The 20577-nt window shown below is 48.1% G+C and overlaps 2 protein-coding genes across 3 annotated transcripts; one reads left to right on the top strand and one right to left on the bottom strand.

Annotated features, from left to right (window-relative positions):
- Positions 1–2002: 2002 nt before the first annotated feature.
- Positions 2003–13804, top strand: LSM14B (LSM family member 14B). 2 transcript variants are annotated; one of them, XM_050313865.1, is made up of 10 exons: positions 2003–2196; positions 6381–6544; positions 6894–7029; positions 7485–7601; positions 9406–9576; positions 9703–9780; positions 10784–10945; positions 11115–11268; positions 11977–12156; positions 12516–13804. In XM_050313865.1, exons 1-9 carry the CDS (start codon positions 2076–2078, stop codon positions 12146–12148), a joined length of 1275 nt encoding a protein of 424 aa, XP_050169822.1. In that variant the 5' UTR covers positions 2003–2075; the 3' UTR covers positions 12149–12156; positions 12516–13804. The 2 variants fall into 2 exon arrangements, with proteins under 2 accessions (XP_050169822.1, XP_050169821.1); XM_050313864.1 differs by having other exon boundaries at positions 2004–2196; positions 9700–9780.
- Positions 13805–14878: 1074 nt separating this feature from the next.
- PSMA7 (proteasome 20S subunit alpha 7) lies at positions 14879–20138 on the bottom strand. Its single transcript, XM_050313871.1, has 7 exons — positions 19974–20138; positions 18558–18684; positions 17410–17534; positions 16492–16614; positions 15967–16086; positions 15376–15438; positions 14879–15106 (listed from the first exon to the last, which is right to left on the bottom strand). The coding sequence occupies exons 1-7, from the start codon at positions 20067–20069 to the stop codon at positions 15014–15016; spliced, it is 747 nt and encodes a 248-aa protein (XP_050169828.1). The 5' UTR covers positions 20070–20138; the 3' UTR covers positions 14879–15013.
- Positions 20139–20577: the final 439 nt, after the last annotated feature.

Here is a 20577-nt window from a genome sequence, read left to right as displayed (position 1 = left end):
AGTTAGAAACTCCACCTACTGTGGAGTTGGAGGTTATAAACCAAAAGAGGGAGTACTGCTTCTCTTCCTTTAGTTGTACTGCCTATACTGGCATCATTTTGCTCATTATAAATAATTATTCTGGCTGTCCTGAGCATTTTATTATTTCTTGCCCTATTTTTTCTCTATTTGAATTTTTCTACATTCTTAAACTAGACACTCCTCATACAGGGGAACTAGATGGGTTTTTTCATCAAGGAAGTTTCTAAGCAGTAATTTGCCCGCTAAAGGGCACTGTTTACTGCAGGAAAAAAGGAATCTCTTCTTTTCCTGTGTAGGTTATACTTAAGGCTGAGCTAAAAATCTAAAATGATTGTCTTTAAAGGCTGACTTTCTTAGTCAAAAACTCCTCCTTGCTCAATTAATATGTGTAGATTATTTGGTTTATATTTTTTTTAGCAACTCTATGTTAGAACAGTGGCAATTTAGCCAGAAAAAGACTGGGCACATGTGCCTGTAAGAGAGAGTGGAAAGGAAGGCGTCTGCCCTGTTCAGGCAGGGAGATCTGCTCTCCAGGCTGCACAAACAGCATGAAGAGTAACACCATAAAACACTAAAGGTCACAGGGCAGACAGCCTGGGGCACTGGGAGAACAGCTCTCCGAGCCGTGGTGTGCAGGGAAGCAGGTCGTCCTGACACGCGGATAAACCTGTGGACTGCATCCCCCGTGTCGCTGTTGTATCGCTGATGGAAGACACGTAACCAAGGCATGGGCGCCTGCAGCTCCAGCGAACCTCCCCGCACTCAGACAATGGCTCTGCTGTATTGTCTGCGGCCGCTGGGTTCGAATCTTATTCATTTGCGTCACACAAATTAGTGAGATTTGTGCACTCTGACCCGCTGCCCCAAACGCAGCCGCCCCGCCTGATCCCCATCCACCCTGGCGCTGGTGAGTGATTTCACCTCCTGTGACCATGTCTGCCAGATGCTGCCGGTTGTCTCTCATTGACCCGCAGATGGCTGGGGAGCACGATGGCTCCCTGGGGACACCGCGCTGAGCGGTCCATGCTCCAGCTGCGGCCCGGCCATGAGTGACTGCGCCGGGGTGACCTGTACCGGGAACAGCCGGACAAAGGCGCGGTGTGACCTGCACAGGGCAGGGCCTGGTGGCACCAGGGGCTCTGCCAGTGCCCTGCCAGTGCCAACCGGGTCCTGTGGCTGCCGCGGCACTGGAGGGAAATGGGGCTTGGACAGAGGCAGCCGTGGCTGTTCTGTCAGGGAAGGGGTGATCCCCCACTCCATGTGTTCTGTGACAGCAGCTCTGCCACACGAGTGAGGGGCAGAGACAAATGAGAGACAGTGCCACACGAGTGAGGGGCAATGACATACGAGTGAGAGGCAGTGCCACATGGGCAGCGCCACATGAGTGGCAGTGACACACGTGCGAGGGGCAATGACACGCGGGTGAGGGGCAGCGCCACAGGAGTGAGGAGCGGCGCCACAGAAACGAGGGGCAACGACACAGGGGCGAAGAGCGGTGGCACACGGTGAGGGGCAGTGTCACACAAGGGGCAGTGTCACACAAGGGGCAGTGTCACGCGGGCAGTGTCACATAGGGGTCGGTGCCACACGGATGGCATCACTCAGGGCAGCGTCACACAAGGGTCGGTTTCACACGAGCAGTGCCACACAAGGGGCAGTGTCACGCAAGGGGCAGTGCCACGCAAGGGTCGCTGTCACGGTGTCACCGTGCCCGGTCCCCCCGCCCTCCCCTCAGCGGCGGCGGCGGCAGCGCGGGAACCGCCGCGCGCGCGCCCAGGCCCCGCCCCGCCCTCGCCCCGCCCCGCGGCGCACGTGGCACCCTCGCTCGCGCTGGTCACGTGACGCGGGGCCCGGGTGTTCCCCCGCCCCTCCCCGTCTGACCCCGTCTCTCCCGTCTGGTCGATAGCGGGCGGCGCATGCGCGGGCAGCACACTCCGCCCCCCCCCGGCCCGGCTCCCCCCGCCCTATATAAGGCGCGCGCGGCGGGGTCCCCGCTCCGCAGTGCGCGTGGGCGGCTCCGCGCGCCCCTGGGACCCCCCGGCCCCGCCGCCGCCATGAGCTCGGGGACCCCCTACATCGGCAGCAAGATCAGCCTCATCTCCAAGGCGCAGATCCGCTATGAGGGCATCCTCTACACCATCGACACCGAGAACTCCACCGTGGCGCTGGCCAAGGGTGAGGCGGGGCCCTGCGGGGGGCGCGGGCGGGCCTAGGCCGGCCGGCGCGGGCGGAGGGGACGCGGCGGGGGCCGCCGTGCCGCGAACAATGAGCGCGGCCCGGGGCCCGCCCGCCCCGAGCCCCGGGCGCCGCTGCTCCCCGTGAGTCAGCACTGGCGGGGGCCGCGGCGGAGGGGCGGGCAGGGCCCGGGGCGCTCGCCTCGCACGGGGGGTTCCCGGGGGGCAGCGCCGCCGGCAGCGCCGGCTCCCCGTGCCGCTGTCGGGGCCCCGCATCGCCGTGCGGGCTCGGCTCCCCCGTGCCCGGCTGTGTGTCGGGGCTCGGCTCCAGCGGGGCCCAGGCCGGCGCTGGGGAGAGCGGAGTTGGTGTGGCTGTGTCTTTGTTCCTGCCGTGATCGATAGCTGGGCTCCGCTCAGGTGAGGAGGGTGGGAGCGCTCTGGGGCACCCGCACGTGGGTCTGGCCCCGCCGACCTTGCAGGCTCGTCGTCGGGGCTTTGCACCTCGTTTACCCGTAGAAATACTGATCTTTATCTTCTTCTTAAGTGGTGTCATTTGGATCCAGTCGTCACCTGTGCTGGGAACTCCCATCTTTTCTCTCAGCAAAACCTGTCTTGTCTTGTTCAGTCTCTCAAACATGATCTTATTTCTGCACTGCTTTTCATGTCCAGCTTGCCTACTCCAGCTAACGTGCACCAGCTCTTTTCTTTCCCTGAGTTTTGCCCTTCCTTGTCCTGGAAAGTTCACACGTTCTTCATTGCCTTCAGCCACCCATCCGGGTTGTCCGCAAAACAAACACCTTTTGTTTTGGAAGGCTGCTTGCTGGCAGGAGACACTGACTTGCCAGATTCACAACTACCCTCAAGGCAGCTTCTGTCACATTGTTTATCCTGTATAATGATGTTTATGTGATGTTGGACACTATTTGACACCTATTAGAGTGTATATTCTGAAGTTAAAATGAGTTTTCTCTAATTCGTTTTTTCTCTAGGGGTGCAGCTGTTTATTTAACTATACAAATGGAGCTGTTTATGTTAGTGCTTTACTCAAAGTACTTGAAAGGTTGGTGGAAGGATGCAGTTCCTTTCCTGTACGTGCAGGAAGGTCTTCACCTTGACCCAGCAGCAAGTAGAGATGGTTCCTCACATAGTTCTGCTTTTCAGAGCTGAAGTGGTGTGTTTCAAAGGCATGTGTGATTAAAGTGCTTTGTGGTGTAAGTGCATGCTCTGGATAAGATTTCTGGCGGTTCTTGTATTTAGTGGTTTCTTAGTGTTCAGTTTTTGATGAACTGGAATGCCTAAGAGGTAGTTTTTACAACAGATGGAGAATATAATTTGTCCCCACTTAAAGCACTGCTCTATGAACTTCACAGCACAAACCCTGCTTCTCATTTTAGCTCAGAGGGGTTTTACAAATTTAAAGACTTTGTACCAAAATTAGGGTCAGAATTATGAATGTAGCAACAGTGTTGAAGTTGGGCACAGCAGTATCAGGCCTGGGGGGTGGGGGACAGTGGTTTAAAACTCTGAAGGGTTAGAAGAGCCATGAATTACTGGCATGCAGTTAAAGTAAAATTGTTGTTAAGCCCTGGGCGCAACTGCTTAAGGCTCAAACAGCTTCAGTGTGTAACATAAGTGCTGCTGTCTTGACTTCCATCATTCAGGTGACATAAAGAAAAACTTAGATTGAAAGAGACCTCAGGAAGGGATCTGGTTTAGCTTCTCACTCAAAGGCAGGCTAACTTTATTGATCTGTATTTGTTAAATCTTAACACATGCACAGTATCTTAAACGCTGGAGATTCCATGTGTTAATTAATCACTACCAGAAAGTTGTCTGTCTTGGTAAATGCTGAACTTTAATTGCAAACAAAGGAAGCTTAGACCCATTATTGTCCTGTCACAGTGAACACCAGAAACTTCTTCCCTCTTCTGTAGAAGTCTAAAGAAATTGGACTGTTCGAGTAAGAAATATCCACGTAGGCTCTGCTTTCCAGACACCCAGTCACTCTTGTTGTGCTCAACAGCCTCTACTTGAGTAGTAACTGTATTGTAAAATATGAGCTGCAGTGGTGTGGGATTGATTTCCTGCTCCTCTGTAAGCAACAGTCACTAACTCCGTGGGAGACAGCCTTTCCCACCTCTGCAGGAACTTCAAGCTGCGCTTTGTGCTGTCCCAGAAACAGTTAAACACTTCGGTTGCAGGGATAGGCAAGCTCAACTCCTACAGCTCTCTCACATGCCCTCACTGCTGTTTTGTCTACAACAAGGACACGGTTTTCCACCTTTTTAGTTAGAAACCTTAGGACCAGCCAAGTCAGAGGCTGCCTGGAGAGCCTTGGGCTTTGCAGGTCATGTGTTTGTTCATGTGGAAGTTGATGGGCTGATTGTGGTGGTTTCCAAGTTTGCCCTGGGATGCTGCAGTAGTCCCTGGGTACCTTTAGCACGTCTTGCCATGAGCTGTGTGCTGTAATAATCTAATCTTGAGCTGGGGTGTCAGTGGTACAGTTCATGTCCAAAAGGCCACAAGCATTGCTTTCAGTTTATAATCTGCTTCTAGTTGACTGGGTTACAGCTGTAATATGATCAAACAGCAGCTGGAGATCTAAAATAACTTAGAGAGGTTATTTAGCCTAGGAATTCATGGGAGATGGCCATTCAGAGGAAGTGACTGACAGCTTGTCCTTGCAGCAGGGAAGATTCCTTTCCTGTTAGGTGCCAGCCAAGGTGCTGAGCAGTGTGATAGGCAGTGTGATAGGCAGTCTGGCACTGACCTGCTCTTTGGGGCTCCCTATATACTAATGGGGTGAAGAGCACTTGCAGCACTAACTGCTGCTTGGGTGGGTGTACCAGCTGGGTACAGCTGCTCATCTCAGAACAGGACTCTTGAGAGTCCCTGCCTACAAGTGCCAACACTCCTAGTAAGTTAGTAGCAGTATGGCATGCCGGGGATGCTCAGCACCAGGGTTCAGTGGATCCACTTTTGGTGCCCTTTTCCCAGGGAAGCTGTGGTGCCCTCTGTCATCCATGTGGCAGGGCTGTCTGTACTTGTATCATTCCAGCTGTGCACTGGGAGTGGCAGCTGGCTGGCATATCACCACAGACTGTGACATGACAGGTGCTTATGAAAGGTCTGTTAAGGATGGAATTTGTAAAGGTACTGCAGGAATTGTGGTGTGTCCTTGCAGAGAGGTTTCAGTATTTCTGTGGTAACCTGTTAGAAGCAACTGATGGAACTCTGATACAGAATTCTTCCACTGGCAGAAAATGTGCATAAACCAGTATGTGCTGGTGTTTATCCAAACTGGTAAAGCCTCATGAAGACAAAGCAGCTAGACTAGAGAACTGGGTGAGCTTCTCTAACTTGGGGCTGAAGTTTCAAGCTTTCACGTGTCAGTGTGTGATACAACTATGCCATCTACTTTCCTCCGCCAGCAATCCAGTGAATCAGTCTAACATCTTCCCCTTTAATGGCTCAAATTAATTAATGGTTTTACCTGGTAGCTGCCACAGTCAGCTGAAGCCTTTTTTCTACTCTGAGGTATAACCTCCCTGGTTAGTACCTGCTCAAGTGTCCTGATAGCTGGGACTCAGTAAAGCCTCCCTAGGCACTGAGGTTTTAGATTTATCACTAAAAGCTTGCTTTATAGTCATATTAATCATTAAAATGGTGACATGGAGTAGAGAGGGAATTTTGATAGGAAATTCTTATCGTTGATAACTTTATCTGCATAATAAATGTATGAAAACAAAGGTGCAGATTTGAGCTCTGAAGCCTTCTAAGATTACCCTCTGCTGCTTCAGGGGCCTCTCCCCTGGTGTGTTGCAGTTGTCTGGAGCTGAATGTGCCTGCATGGGACAGGTACTGGGGAGGGAAGGGGAGTATGGCAGTACAGCACTGTGGGTGAATCCTCGGGTGTGGAGTAGGAATTCTGCACTCCAGCTGGTCTATGGTCTTTACCTTCACAGCTTGATGTAAACAAAACTGTTTATACAGGCTGCTGAAAAAGTTGGCATTTGAGGGAACAGATGTGTGAGAGGGAGATTCAGGGTTCTGGAGGTAACCTTTGTTGTTGTTGTTGTTTACACTTGGCAAGTGTTACAGGAGTACTTATTAACTGCATAAATCTTAACTTGCTCCCTGCTGCAGTGGTAACCCTGCACTAACAGTCATTTCCCAATGCTCCAGTGCGATCCTTCGGTACCGAGGACCGGCCCACAGACAGACCGGCTCCTCCGAGAGAAGAAATCTATGAATACATTATTTTTCGAGGAAGTGACATCAAAGACATCACTGTCTGTGAACCTCCAAAAGCTCAACATACTCTGCCACAGGATCCTGCCATTGTCCAAGTAAGTTAGCCTGAAGTGTTGCTAAAAAGCTGTGATAAAACATTTGTGTTGGAGGACTGGATTTTGGTAAAAACTTACAAAAATGAAGGCCAGTCAGTGTCTCCAGGAATCTTCAGATTGTTTGAAGCATCCTGAATTTTGTCATAATGGTTAAAATAGCAGCAGCATTAAAGACTTCAGTCAACACCCAGAGCTAGCTGAGAATGCAGGAAAATCATAAAGAGGTAAACTAACCCTTCTGAGTATTTACTTAAGCTGTAGTATTTGCTGTACATGAAGTAGAGAATCACTGCCAAAGCAAGTTGACTTCTGGACACTGTAAATGGAAATGTACTTTGTCTTGTTACAGTCTTCACTGGGCTCTGCCTCTACATCATCCTTTCAGCCACATGTGCCTTACAGCCCGTTTAGAGGTATGCCACCTTACAGCCAGCTTGCTGCCAGCTCTTTGCTTAGCCAGCAGTATGCAGCTTCCTTAGGTTTAGGTAAGTAACAACTTTACTTGCTAGAATAAAGGTACAGTCCTTGTAATGCACCTCCTGTGAAAACAAATAACAGTGGCCAATACCCTACTCCTTGCCAAGTGTCAGGCTGTGAATAAGTAGTTAACTTTGTGCGATGATTGTACTACAAGGAGGCCTGTGTTTCACTTCCACGTGCACACACACATGCACAGGAAAGAAACAAAATAAATAGCTCAAGTTTCTTTCTGAAAGTAATGTGAATACCTAACGATTGAGGCCAGGTCATTTTTCATCTGACACACCTTACATGTGCATCACATGTGAGAAGAACTTGTATTCCCAGAGATGACTGTAAATAAGCTGCTCTAGTGCTGTTCTAGAGATTCTTGGAGCTCTTTCCAAGTCCTTCAGATGTTTCACTACCTGGTATCTTATCCATATATCTTTGCTCTCTCTTCTTCCCTCTATCTCTTCAGAGAAATTGGTAAGCCCTCCAGCATCAGCAGCTGCTTCCAGCCCTAGTTCTTCTCCGTCTCCACAACCTGTTTCAGAGCCTGACATGTCTTCAGAGCCCCATCAGCTCTCTTCCAAGGGTAACAGCAGTTTGAGGACTCCAAATATTTGGAAGAACTGCATGGCACTTGCAAACACTCTGTTCTTGTTAACCCCTCCTAGAATGATGGTGCTCATATGGGTAATGCCAGTAGAACTAGTTTTCAGCTTTTTTTGCCTTCCATTACATGAAGTATTACTCCTCCTGTCCTAGAATTACCAATTAGAGAGACAGGAGAAAGAAAAAATCCAATGGCAGTGGATCCTCATGTGTAAGTATCAGGAGAGGGGTGAAGTTTAGGGATGCTAGTGTGCTGCATCCTGTCCAGGAACATGTGTCACTGTAGGGATTGGGTGAGGAATGAATTAGCCTTTCCTGGAAAGACAAGCACACTGCCTAAATTGTGGGTGGTCTTGTGGTTAAGAGACCCAGGTTATTTGAAAATTCAGGAGTATTTCTGTGACTGAGGAAACATCAGGGTAGATTTCCTGCATGATGGGGCGTTGTACCTTGTCCACACTCCCAGTTAGTAAAGCATGACTAACAGTATGTAATTCCTGAGTCCTGGGTAGCTGAGATAACAGTTCTGGGTGCTTGCTTCTGTGTGTAAAACGTTTAAAGGAGGTTGAGTAGAGATACTAGACTGACCATCCTCAGAGCACAGAGACCAGGTGCAGCCTGCACTTACACATGGTAATTAGTTTCATCTGTTTTTAGCTTAAGCATGTATGCTTGTGTTGGCATGAAGCTTTTTACTTGCTGTCTGGTTTTGGCCATCTATCTGTTTCCCAGTATTCTGGCTAAACTTCGAAACTTTGTCATGTTAAACTTGCACACCAGCTTTGTCCTGCTCAATAATCCTTAGGATATGTCTGTCTTCCTTGCAAGTTTTCCAGGTGTACATTAACTGGGAACCTGCATGATGTAACCTACTGGGTATATCTCATGTGGACTTGGGTGACCCAGAAGTGTCAGTGGCTTGGTTTGTGTGTACTCTTCAGCTTTTCACTTTTCTTGCTCTTTTAATATATTCAGTTAAACTTTGCTTCCAAGCGGTTCTTATGCATAACTACATAAACCTGTAGTACTCCAAACCTTCTAATTAAACCTAGAATGCAGTGTTTCTTCTGAGTACTGAAGACTGTCACTTTTTAATATAATTGGTGTAAGGTATACCAAACCATGAAAAGTATTTACATGTTTTGTAGTGTGAATAAATAAGCCTGGATGGAAGAGCAACAGAAGTCTTGGTAACACTTTGGCCTTGACCAAGAAGGAATTTAAAAGGGTAACTTTGAGATCCTGGTCTGGTTTCAGGTTTTCTTTGTCTGAAAGCTCTAACAATAAGCAATGAATTTGAAGGACTTCTAAAAGCAGCTTACAAAAGGGGATATAGCTGAGGTGCTTAAGTGTTTGCTGCAAGACTTTTTTTGACAAAGTGGGGAACTTCCTTGAACAGCTTCAAAATGGTGGCTTTTTGTTTCAGATTTAACTATTATCATATAAAGTACAACCCTGCATAACCAAGGATACACCTAGAAATTATATTCTGGGATAAACTGTCTGAGAGACTGACCCGGCTTGGTTATCTGATGTTTGTCTAACTTGGTTTAAGAAATAAAGGGGTAGATTTTCTGATACTGGGGCTCTGGATTTGAGAGCCATGACTTGTGTGGCAGTGGTGCCTTACCTAGAGTATGTGGCACTTAAACTTAGCCTGTAATGATTCACACTCGAGGCTTTGAGTAATTCTTGACCAAACTGTTTCTCCATAGAAGTGGGCAGGGTTTGAGTGGTGTTGGCACGTTCTCCGAGAGGCACTTAGTCACTGGGATTTTTTCCAGGTGCTGGCTTTCCTTCTGTTCACCCAGTCCGCAAAAGCCCCATGGTGGAGCAGGCTGTTCAGACTGGCCCAGTGGACAGTGTGAACTCTCCGAAGCTGCCCCCAGTGAAGGTGACTCCGGGGATTCCGCGCAGTGCCCGGCAGGTTCCGCCGGCCAACAGCAAGGCGAGCGGTACGTACGCACCCCCCGGCTCCGAGGGGCTGGGTTGGGGCATCCTGCAGAGGTGCACTGCAGGCCTGAGCTGGGTTGGGTTTGTTCTCATGCTCCTTTATTAAGTTTATCCTTCTTGTTCAGTAGATGCAGTTCAGGCAACACCCGTGCAAACCCAAGGGCAGGTGAACGATGAGAACAGAAGACCTCAAAGGAGAAGATCGGGTAGGTTAAGCTGACACTGAACAGTCACGTTAGCATCTAAAGGCACGTGGTGTTAACTTCAGGGAAGGATTATCTGACAGAAGACTTGAGAGCAAAATAAAGCTTGATAAGGCTTTGGGTATCCGGAGGTGCTTCCATAACAGAAAAGGTTCTGGCATGTTCAGAAATTCAGTGTTTCAGGGATGGAATTCTAGCGGTCTTTCTAGAAAACTGAAAGTATGTTGTAAAAATTGATCTGTTGCTGTGAATTGGCAGCAGCAACTGGATTTCTCTGAAACCTCAAGTATTTTTGCTGGGAAGGGCAGTCTGTTTAAGACTTTCCAGAGTTTTTATAACAGAGAGGAACTGTGGAGCTCTCACTTCCATAGAGCAGAGATCTTATCTCACAATGGCAGTTTAAGCACGGGTCAGAAGCAAGTGAAATTCAAAGGGATGTTTCTGCCCAAGCAAAATGAGAAAAGATGGGAAACAGCTTCAGACTCTCAGGTCTTCAAACTAATTTGTGTGTAGAAGGGTTTATAGCTTTTCCAAAAAGGAGTGGATAGTGAAAGAAACTATATGAAGTACAAGCTGCCTTTGTGGGTAGATGAACCTTGGGTGGATTTTCTGAAAGCGTCTCTTTGTCATCGTGACAGGTTTGTAGGGTAGTTACAGTGCTGTGCTTGCAGGTGAAAAGCAGCCAGGAAAGATAGCTTTCCCCACTTCCCTCAGATTTTCCTGCTGTGTAATAGCTGTTCTGACTTCCTCTCTGTGCTCTGGAAGGAAACTTGGGTGCCCTCTGTCTTACTGGTAAGACTGACATCCAGGAATGCTGCTCAGAAAGTTAAGTGTTGCTGTAATGTCTTCTACAGCCAAATTCAGAAGTTGCTTTCAAAGAGGTGTGGCCTAACCACAGGACTGGAAGCCAGAAACTCCTGAGTTCTATCCCTGGTTTCCTCTGGTCTTGAGCAAGTCATGTAACCTCCCTGTGCGTTACCAAGTGTTTAAACTCTCCTGCTTTCAGGAAACAGGAGAACCAGAAACCGTTCTAGAGGACAGAACAGACCGACTACTGTGAAGGAAAATACAATAAAGTTCGAAGGTGACTTTGACTTTGAAAGTGCAAATGCACAATTCAATAGAGAGGAACTTGATAAAGAATTCAAGAAGAAACTAAACTTTAAAGGTTTGTGTCTTCATTAAATATGAATTGCTGAGCTAGTAGTAAACACTGCATAGACAAACTGGTTCTGAGAAACTGCATGATTACAACTCAGATCTTGTTTGAGGGAGCAAGAGAACAGATGGCTCTGCAGTGTGCCTCAAGGAAGTGTAATACATTTCATTATCTTCAGATGACAAAGCAGAGACGGGGGAAGAAAAAGGGGACCCTGGAGTGGCAACCCAAAACAATGATGGTAATGCAGAGGAGGATCTGCTGGGGCCCAACTGCTATTATGATAAATCCAAGTCTTTCTTTGACAACATTTCTTCAGAACTGAAATCGAGGTGAGTGTTTTCTGAAGGCTTGTTTTTTAAATGGAATTTTAGGAATAAAATTCTAAACATAATCTATGTGACATGGTTTAAAATTACTTAAAAATTTCAGAATGCAAGAAAGTCAGCAAAACAGGCTTTAAAAGGGAGTATTGCCATGCATTTGGTGGCTCACAAGTGATCCTATCCAGCCTTCACGCAGTGGGATCAAACAAAAAGCATTTCAGCTCATAATGATACACTTGCCTAAACGATGATACAGGAATTTCCAGTTTTGTTTCCTAGTACTGGCTTTGAACCATTGATTTTAAACAAATTCCTTATCTGGTTCGTGGGAGAGGGAGCATCAGGGTCATGCTGTGCTGAAGGTGCAGCTGGCAGACAGGAGTGAGCTGTGCCTGGAGCTGGGACAGGGAGGAGGTCGGGTCTGGCTGTGGAAATGCATTAAGTTAAATGTTGGGAATATGAAGGGAAAGCTTCAGCTCTCACTGCTGACAGTGATGTTATCAAGTGCCTGGAGAAGTCAGACATCCCTTCAGTGTCAGCATGAGGGGTTCCCTTGGCAGTGTTTCTGCAGGGGGCTGGAGTGTGTGTGTGTGTGTGCTGCAGCTGGCTCTTGCTGCAGCTCAGCTCAACAAAACTGGGGGGTTGAGGCTCCCTGGCTAAGTGAGCTGGTGGCTCTTGAATGTTTGTGTTAAACCTGAACACAGCCCTGTTCAGTTCCAGGCGCACCACGTGGGCTGAGGAGAGGAAGCTCAATACAGAGACGTTCGGAGTGTCTGGACGGTTCCTTCGTGGCCGCAGCTTTCGAGGTGGATTTCGAGGGGGAAGGGGGAGTGGAGCAGCGAGGAGAAACCAAACCACTCACAGAGCTGGTACTGGCAGAGTGTAACTTCAGAGGCAAGTGCTCTAACAAGAGTAAATACTGTCTCTGAGCCAGGTTTATCTCTTACTCCTTGCCTGAACTGTCTGTACAGCCTCTTCTGCTCTCCAGTCTCATGGATATATCAAGAATTGTTCTGTACTGGATCTGATTTGATCTTTCTAAGGAGATAAGAGTGGTTTAACCTGGTGTTTAATGTGCTGATAGTGCTGTTGATTTCTTGGGCTTACCTATTTGAGAAAGCAGGAGCTGCTTGAGCTGATCCTTTGTAGCTAAGCATTTCATTTGATACAGGGGTGTGAGTTTTGCTGCTTTTCTTTGTCTTGGAAGAAGATTTCCATGATCTCAAATCTGATTCTACCTCTTTTCCAAATAGGTTCGAACATCTCTCCTGAGAGGGTGAAACTGTACATAGAAAGAAAACAACCAACTGCTGCACTAATGTGGGAAAATGGTTCATATTGTTTACTGTCTCAGCTCAAGTGACAGAACTTCATGTACTACTGCTTATATTCTGGACTTATTTTTGGACCAGCAACATCAGCTGGAATATTCTTTGGAAGAGGGAATGTGTTCAGGGGTACCTTCTTCAGGGTGTCTTTTTTTTTGTGTTTTTTTTTAAGTGCAGAGTAACTTACACAGTTCTTCTTTCTGGGTCTCTCAAAGGATGCTATAGTCTAAAGCTCTAAGTCAGACTCCTTTTCTGAACCCTGGAGAAGATAAATCATGCTGTTTTAACACAGAACCAAAGCTCACTCAAAATAAACCAGCTACAATTTGTTTTGTTCTGAGTAACCAAACGGATTCTTTGGTGCTGCTGGTCTCACAGTTCTCGGCAGCAGGTGTGAAGCAGCGCTTGGTATCTGGAGGAATGGATTCCTGGTGCTGAGGAGTTGTGTATATTGTCACTTGGGAATACTGGAGTGTTGATCATGTAGTAGTGTAACTGACTGTACAGCTGTTTGTGGGCTGGTGCTGGGCTGGAGGTACTGCAGGACCGGGGCTTTCCCTCGAGCTGGAGGCGGCTGGGGATGCCTCGGGGGCTTGGAGCTCCTGGATGGAGCATGGGGATAGCGTGTGGGACGGGAGCAGTGAGTGTCCCCTCGTGTGCTCAGTGCAGAGTTTTTGGCAGTAAGAGACCCAAAGCTCTGACTTGTTGCCTCGGTTCGTACCTCGCTGGAGGCAGCACCAAGCTCAAACAGTTCTCTGTACTTTAGTAGACTGTGGTGGAACACTTTGGAATGTTTTCATTCAGCTAGGGATGGAAGTCCATTATAATGAAGCTTAACAGATGGGCATGTTTAATTTCTTTCCTCTATACCCCCATACTGTAAATAGTTTAGTTGTTTTTTCTTTTGTTTTTAAAAAACTGTATGTGGGGAGAGGGCTGGGAGGGGGGGCTTACCTTTGTTTGCATGAATAAGTGGGTTAAATTGCTATAGGCATGTGTCCCATTTTTGGTTGGTAGGGAATTTTGTTGAAAAAGCACCTTGACGACTGAACCCCTTACATAGCTCGAGTTTTTTAGTTATGCATTGACCTAGGTTACTGTAAAAGCTTGGATTTATTTTTGTAGGACTTTATTGCTAAGAATTAGAACATAGCAGTGGGGCTGCTCTTTGGAGTAATGTAAATTGTAATTATAATAAACATGTAAATGTTTAATGTTTCCCTCCACCTCTCTTCTGTGCATAGCTTGGTAACATCACTCCCTCTGACTTGTCGGGTGCTTGTCCTTGGGGCTTCATGCCAAGCTGGAGAAAACCTGGCTGCAGAGCTCTGGCAGGCCTGGGAAATGCTCCACAGCATTAGAAAAGGGCTCAAACACCCAAATCAGTGTTGATGTCGCCCTGGTTCCTGTGCTGGGGATCAGCCTAATGAGGGTTACGTTACCCCAGCCTGTGTGGAGCTGAGTCCCTGGGCTGCTGGGGTCCACCTGGAGCCTGCTGCAAGTGCAGGACCAGGGCTCACACCTGAGAAACGAGGGGTGCTGAAGGGGCTCTGGAGCTGCTGAGAGCCTCTGCTTTCTCTGCTGCTGAAGCAGCCAGTGTGACTCCAGGTGTGGAGATGGAATCGTGCTGCCCATCCACTGTCCTGCCAGAGGTGGCTGAGGCAGACTGAGAAATTGTCATTGCTCCTGGCCAGTCACCATTACCCTGGTGTAACTGGGCCTTGTTATTTGGCAACAATTCCCTTGTTTCCACAGGAAAGCCTCAGATCCCAGACACAAGACACGTCATTAGTACTGACACTGCTGAAGTTTGTGTCCTATGGATATGGATGTGTTCCAGCCTGAGCCCAGTGCTGGTGTCCTGCTGTCTGGGAGCAGTGAGGGAACTGGTAGCTGTGGCTCAGCCCCAGGACTTGTTACTCCTGAGTCCTCCCCAGGAACACTCATCCCCTCTGTCCCATCCTTCAGCAGTAAAACACCTGCTGTCACAGGCTGCTGTGTCCAGACCCAGCCCTTTCACCTTCGTGCCACTTAGGTTTTTTCCTCCCTAACTCCATATTAGTTCTGTCGAGGCCATAACAACCCTCGAGACAGCTGCTTAAGAAAACAAAGGGAGACACAGACCTGAGTGCAGAAAAGAACCACTAAACAAAGTGAAGTGTCCAGGGAAAAAAAAAGCAAGCAAAGTCTCTGTCCTTTAATGGGTCAGTGCTGCTGTTCTGTAGCCAAGCAAATCATCCTGGGTAATTAAAATCCAAGGAACAGACAGATTTTTTTTAAATAACAGCTTTAAAAAAAAATCAGTAGGTTTATTGTAGGTCTCAAGAGGGCACATTATGAGTAAGTGGAATGCCTACATGTCTATACAGAAAAACCCATCACTCGAATTAAAAACAAGCAGCTAAGCGGTTGCATTTCATTCATCATGATGTTTTCTTCTGTTTTTTCTTTTCATTTTCTTCCTTTTCCTTTTCGATTTCAGCAACGTACTTCTCAATTTCTTCAGGGTTTAGGATCTACAAGAGAAACACAGGTGACGCTCAAGATACCAATAAACTTAAAGGCATTTATGGAAGTGATTCTAGTTCTGCTACGGGAAGAACGTTAACTGTTTATCCGGAGGCAGGTACCTGCTGCAGACACAACAACATTCCTTGGCCACTAAGAATAAACTGAAGTATCTGTCAGTGCAGGATGTGAGATTAAGGGCTGGGGAGTTAAGGCAGATCAACAAGGACAGTATCAGAGGCAGGCTCACAGGGAGAGAAGCAAACAAGGGCCATACCTTCAGCGGCTGCTCCCGCCGCATGACCGCCAGCTCGATGTTCTTCCCACCAGACTGCACCACCTGAGAGCACAGGGAGGCATTAGGAGCCTGGCCAGTAATTCATTCCAACAACCCCCTCCCAGGTCTCCTTGGAAGGAGAACAGATATGGATGGGGAGTATTTCACTCCTTAGCTGTAAGCTCTGGATGCCAGCAGCAGTGTGACTCTCAAAACATGAGGGTCTTCACCTTGGTGCCAGTGCCCTCAGTGGCTGGAGAACACCAGAGCACCTCAGCCCCACCACCTGACCTGCGATATTTTTGATACCTTATAATATTCAGTGTGTGGTTTCACACATCTTTGGTGCCCAGAATTGAAGTCTGTTTTCCTCCCCAGGGCTGCTGGTAAGTTCTTCTGAGTAAACTGCGGATATTGTTATCCCAAATATTCTGAACCCTGAATTTAATCCCACACCCACAGCAAAGAGCTCTCTCAGATCCTTTGCGGTACTTCCCTGGGACAGCCACAAAGATTTTCCCATATTCCCATCTAAGAAGTGAATCTGGACACCCAGTGAAAAGCCACACAAGGGATGTGAAGAAGTCTCACCTCGAGAAGAGCCTTGATGACAAGTTTAATAGTCAGATCATCCGTTTCTATGGCCTCATCGGTGTAGTTCTTCTCCAGGAACTCGCGCACAGATTTGGCTCCTCTGCCAATGGCATTAGCCTGGAAACATTAAGGGGAAAAAGACAACAAATGGGATTTTAAGAAGATTTCATTTACAGAGGAAGCAAGAAATACAAGTTGTAGAATTACATAATCTGAAGCCATTTTGTGGTCACCATGTATTTTTCAGGTGGCTAAACATCTTACTTCCCTCACGTCAAAGACAGTTGTCAGGTACAGGTGGGTCAGTTTTGGGGTTTTTTTGGGAAGGAAGAAAAGGTTTCTCAAGGAAAGCTGAACTGCAGGCTGCGACTCTCAGTACATTTGATCATTAAGGATTTTTGCAGCTGTGAGCCAGCACCATCTGGCCAGCGAGATCTCCTTTCCACACCGGTCCCTCTTTAAGGGAGACATTTAAGTCACAAATATTTCATCCCATGTCCACAAGAGACTGAACCAACTCACCTTCCAAGCATGGTATGTGCCAGAGGGGTCGGTCTGGTACAGCCGTGGAGTCCCATCAAAGTCAAATCCCACAATGAGGGCAGAGATCCCGAAGGGTCTGCGGCCATTGCTCTGCGTGTACCTCTGAGCAGGAAGGACAGACACTCACTCAGCAGTTCTGAAAACATCTCTAGAGTGCAAAGCACACACTGGCAGAAGTCCTAACCAGAAAAACTTAGCTGGCTCTCTTACCAATCTCCCTGTTAAAGGCAGGACTCCACACCTCACAGAACCCCTATGGGGGGCAAGGGAGGGATGGTTCCTGTCCAGCCCCTGTTCCTACCCCTGGTTACAGCTACCAGAACCATCTCCCTGGCTGCTGGGTGGTGCAGTACTTAAATTGGTTTATATTTGATATTCATGAATTTAAAATGAATTGCAGTGTCAAAACATGCCCCTCTTGCCCCTCCCTGCAATGGCTTAGCAGGAGGAAAAATTCCCAGGAGCCATGAAAAGGTTTGACAGTAACCCAGTCCCACTGTTCTTGGAGTGAGCTGGAGAAGAGCAGTGTTCCTGATGACATAACACAAGTAGCTGTCCTGTCCTAACAAACACTAATTAATTTGTCTCGGGAGGAACAAACCCCCAAAAGCAAACAGCACTCAACCCTTCTTTTCTACTGCTACAAGACCTGTTCCAAATAAACATCCACAATGTGTTTTTTTGTGCTGATTTTTACCAGGTGAGTAGAATGAGGCCAGGACAGCCATGGTGCACACTTTGTCTGAAGTGTCAGACATCACACACGTTATAAACTACACATCACACGTAGAAGTTGTATATTATGCATAACATCTGCTAACTTCACAATTACACACAACATCTGCAACACAACAGGCCAGGACACATTTTTAAGCACTTCTGGTCAGGCCAAAGTACCTGTTTGAGGCTGGCAATGTAGCGTGTGATGTACTCCACGGTGACAGGGTCCTCCACGGTGAGCCTGTGGCTCTGACACTCCACACGTGCTCTGTTTATGACTATCCTGGCGTCAGCCGTCAGCCCTGGAACAACAGCACGTCCTCAGAGTCATCAAACAACCCCGTAACACAACCAGTCTGGCCCCAAAAGGCCCATGGGGTCAGTGAAAACAGCGAAGGAGAGCTCACACTCTCAGGTTTGCTAGGCAGGAGCATTTGTAAGGCAACAGAAAGTGGCTGATGTACCAAAGTAACAACACACGTAATTCTGACCCAATGGGAATATTACTGATGGCATTCCATATCCCAGCAAATCAGCAATCTCCACTCTCACACACATTTATTACCCCCCCATCAGCCAGTTTTATCTGCCCAGCAAATCTTGTCTAGTTGACAAGGCTACAGCAGCACAATGTTAGCTGACAAAAAGGAGTGACCCTTTGAAAAAACATTAAAAAGAAACTTATTTCTTATTTCACTTTTTAGCTAATGCTGCCCTTTTCAATTTACAGCCTTGATTTTATTAGAGAACTTTTCCTCAAGTCTGTGACTCCCCCTGCACGTATTCCAGCCCTTAGCTAAGGGAGCAAGGACAGGGAAGGAGCTGAGCCTCTCATTCCTGCACAATAAACCTAAACCCCATTGTTAATCAGTTAAATCAGATCTCCCCTTAAAAGTATTACTAACACAAAGAGTCTAAACTACTTGAAGAGAGGACAAACCTCATGAAATATGTTTGCTCTCAATCTATGTATTTTTTTAAAATTTTCACACCTCCTGTTTTAGCTCTGAACAATGGAATTCGAGGCATGTGGAACAGGAAGAATGTAGAACTAGAATATTTATGCTTCAAATCCAGAGCTGTTCATCCAGAAGTCTTCTGAACTAAAACAGAGGAGCTTTTACTTTGGTTTATGCACTTCCTTTCATCAGATCATTGTCGGCCTCTATCCATACAGCAGGCTACGTTTATAATTAGAAACTGTGGAAATAAACTGCTTCTTGCAGTCCTCAGCCAGTTATGCCCAGTATTTTATATTCTCAGAATCCACTAACACATCCAAAGATGCCCCAGTAAGTGCCAAAAACCCTGAAGGGACCATTTACCTGCAAAAGCCATGCAGACATTGTCATCCAGAGCACAGATCTTCCGTACGGTTCTCTCATCCTGGAGTTTTGCCACAGACTTCTTCTCCACACCAAGGACAACGATATCCTTCCCTCTTACTCCAACCTTCAGTGCATGAAAAGAAGCACCAAAAGGAGTTAAGCAGGTCCAAAAATCCCAGTAGGCTTTACTTCAACGAGTAGTAAGTGCACAACACAAAGCCCACACTGTAACCAAGGCAGGATTTACTGTCCCACTCATCGGCCCAACCAGGAGGCAGAACTGATGTAACAAATACTGCACTGGATTTCAGGGTGCAGTTTCATCATCAGTTTATACCAATTTAAACCCGTGTAGGTCCCAAGAGATATGTTCCAACTCTCCTCCCCAACTCCACCATCAGTGTTTCCACAGCCACAGAACCAGGATCAACAAGGAAAATCCCACTAGTCCAGTGGCACCGCTCACCTCAGAGCCCAAACCACTGAACATCAGACCAAGTAACACCTACAGTGCCTGTCAGTAGCTGCCCTAACGTCCTAATGTATACTTTGAATACACCTTTTCCAACATCAGGGAAAAAGAAAACCCCCTGACCTTTCACCCTCACTCTCACTGTTTCTCACAGGATGACAGGAATAATTTTTTCTTATGGCCCTACACTGTCAGCATGTTACAGATGTTTCCAAAAACGTTAAGCTCAACAAGAGTCAAGACAGGGGTGGGTTATACTGAATGCTGGCTCCACTTTTAGAGTATTTTTAATTTCTGGGAAAGAAAATGAAAAAGCCTATTTGGCACTAAGTCTTGTTAGATTCATTCCCATCCCAAAGGTGGCACGTTTGCTTTTTGCTATTGGAAATTAATAGTTATTAGAATTACAACTACTACTTATTACAACTTATTATTGTTGTTAATAATACAATTATTACTACAAGTTATTGCATTTATCAATATAATGTCATTTGCAAATTAATACTTTTTTCCTCCTCCCCCAAATGAAATAAAACTTTCACTGAGCAAAGGCTTGGGACAAGTGGAAGCTGCGAGGCAGTAAAGTACTTCTGCTTGCCTCTGCCGACGTGTTTCACAATCCTCTGGGAATCTGCATCGTGAACAAGCACAAACCACCACTGTTTCCACCACGTACAGACCAACACAGGACAGGATCTCTACAGGCCTGACAGGGCGCCTGAGCCCCACACATCGCGGAGGAGGGAGTGACGGGCTTTAAGGCAGCTCCACACGCGGCATCCAGCCCGATGGACCGCGGGGAACGCGACCGAGAGCCGGTCCCGCTCCAGCGCCGCCCGGGCCCGCACGATCGGGGCCCGCCAGGCCGGCAGCGCGGCGCGGCGCAGGCCCCGCCGCGGGCCCCGCTCACCCGCCGCGCCGCCGCCCCCGCGCCGACTCACCGCGGTGGAGCCCTTCTTGACGGCCTCCTGCGCGTACTCCACCTGGAAGAGGTGGCCGTCCGGGGAGAAGACGGTGATGGCGCGGTCGTAGCTCATGGCTCCGGCAGAACCCGCACCGTCATGCGGGCGGGCCGGGGGCGGGGCCGCGCCGCGCGCCCCCGCTGCGCTCCCGGCGTACGCTGCGGGCGCGCGCCCCGCGCGAGGGAACCCCGGCACGGCCCCGGGGCGGGAGCGCCGCTCAGAAAACCCCCCAAAAAATTAAAAATAATGACGTGTGTTTGCTTGCCGCGGAGGAGACACCGGAAAGTAAGATGCGGTGTGATGTGATTTGGGGGAAGCCGTGCGTGTAACTGGAGATACACGGGGTTTTCGTGGGTTCATGGAATCGTGGAACGCCATGGGTTGGAGGCGACCTTCAAGCTCATCGTGTTCCAGCCCCCTGCCATGACAGGGACGCCTTCCACCAGAACAGGTTGCTCCAAGCCCTGTCCAGCCTGGCCTTGGACACCCCTAGGGATGGAGCAGCCACAGCTTCTCTGGGCAACCTGTGCCAGGGCCTCACCGCCCTCACAGAGAAGGATCTTTCCCTAACACCTCATCTGAA

The sequence above is a fragment of the Myiozetetes cayanensis genome, unplaced genomic scaffold (genome assembly GCF_022539395.1).
Source record: "Myiozetetes cayanensis isolate MyiCay16 unplaced genomic scaffold, myiCay2020 scf19, whole genome shotgun sequence".
NCBI classification, from domain to species: Eukaryota; Metazoa; Chordata; class Aves; order Passeriformes; family Tyrannidae; genus Myiozetetes; species Myiozetetes cayanensis.
The sequence above is the reverse complement of the archived record's forward strand: the minus strand, read 5'-3'. Positions and strand labels throughout refer to the sequence as shown.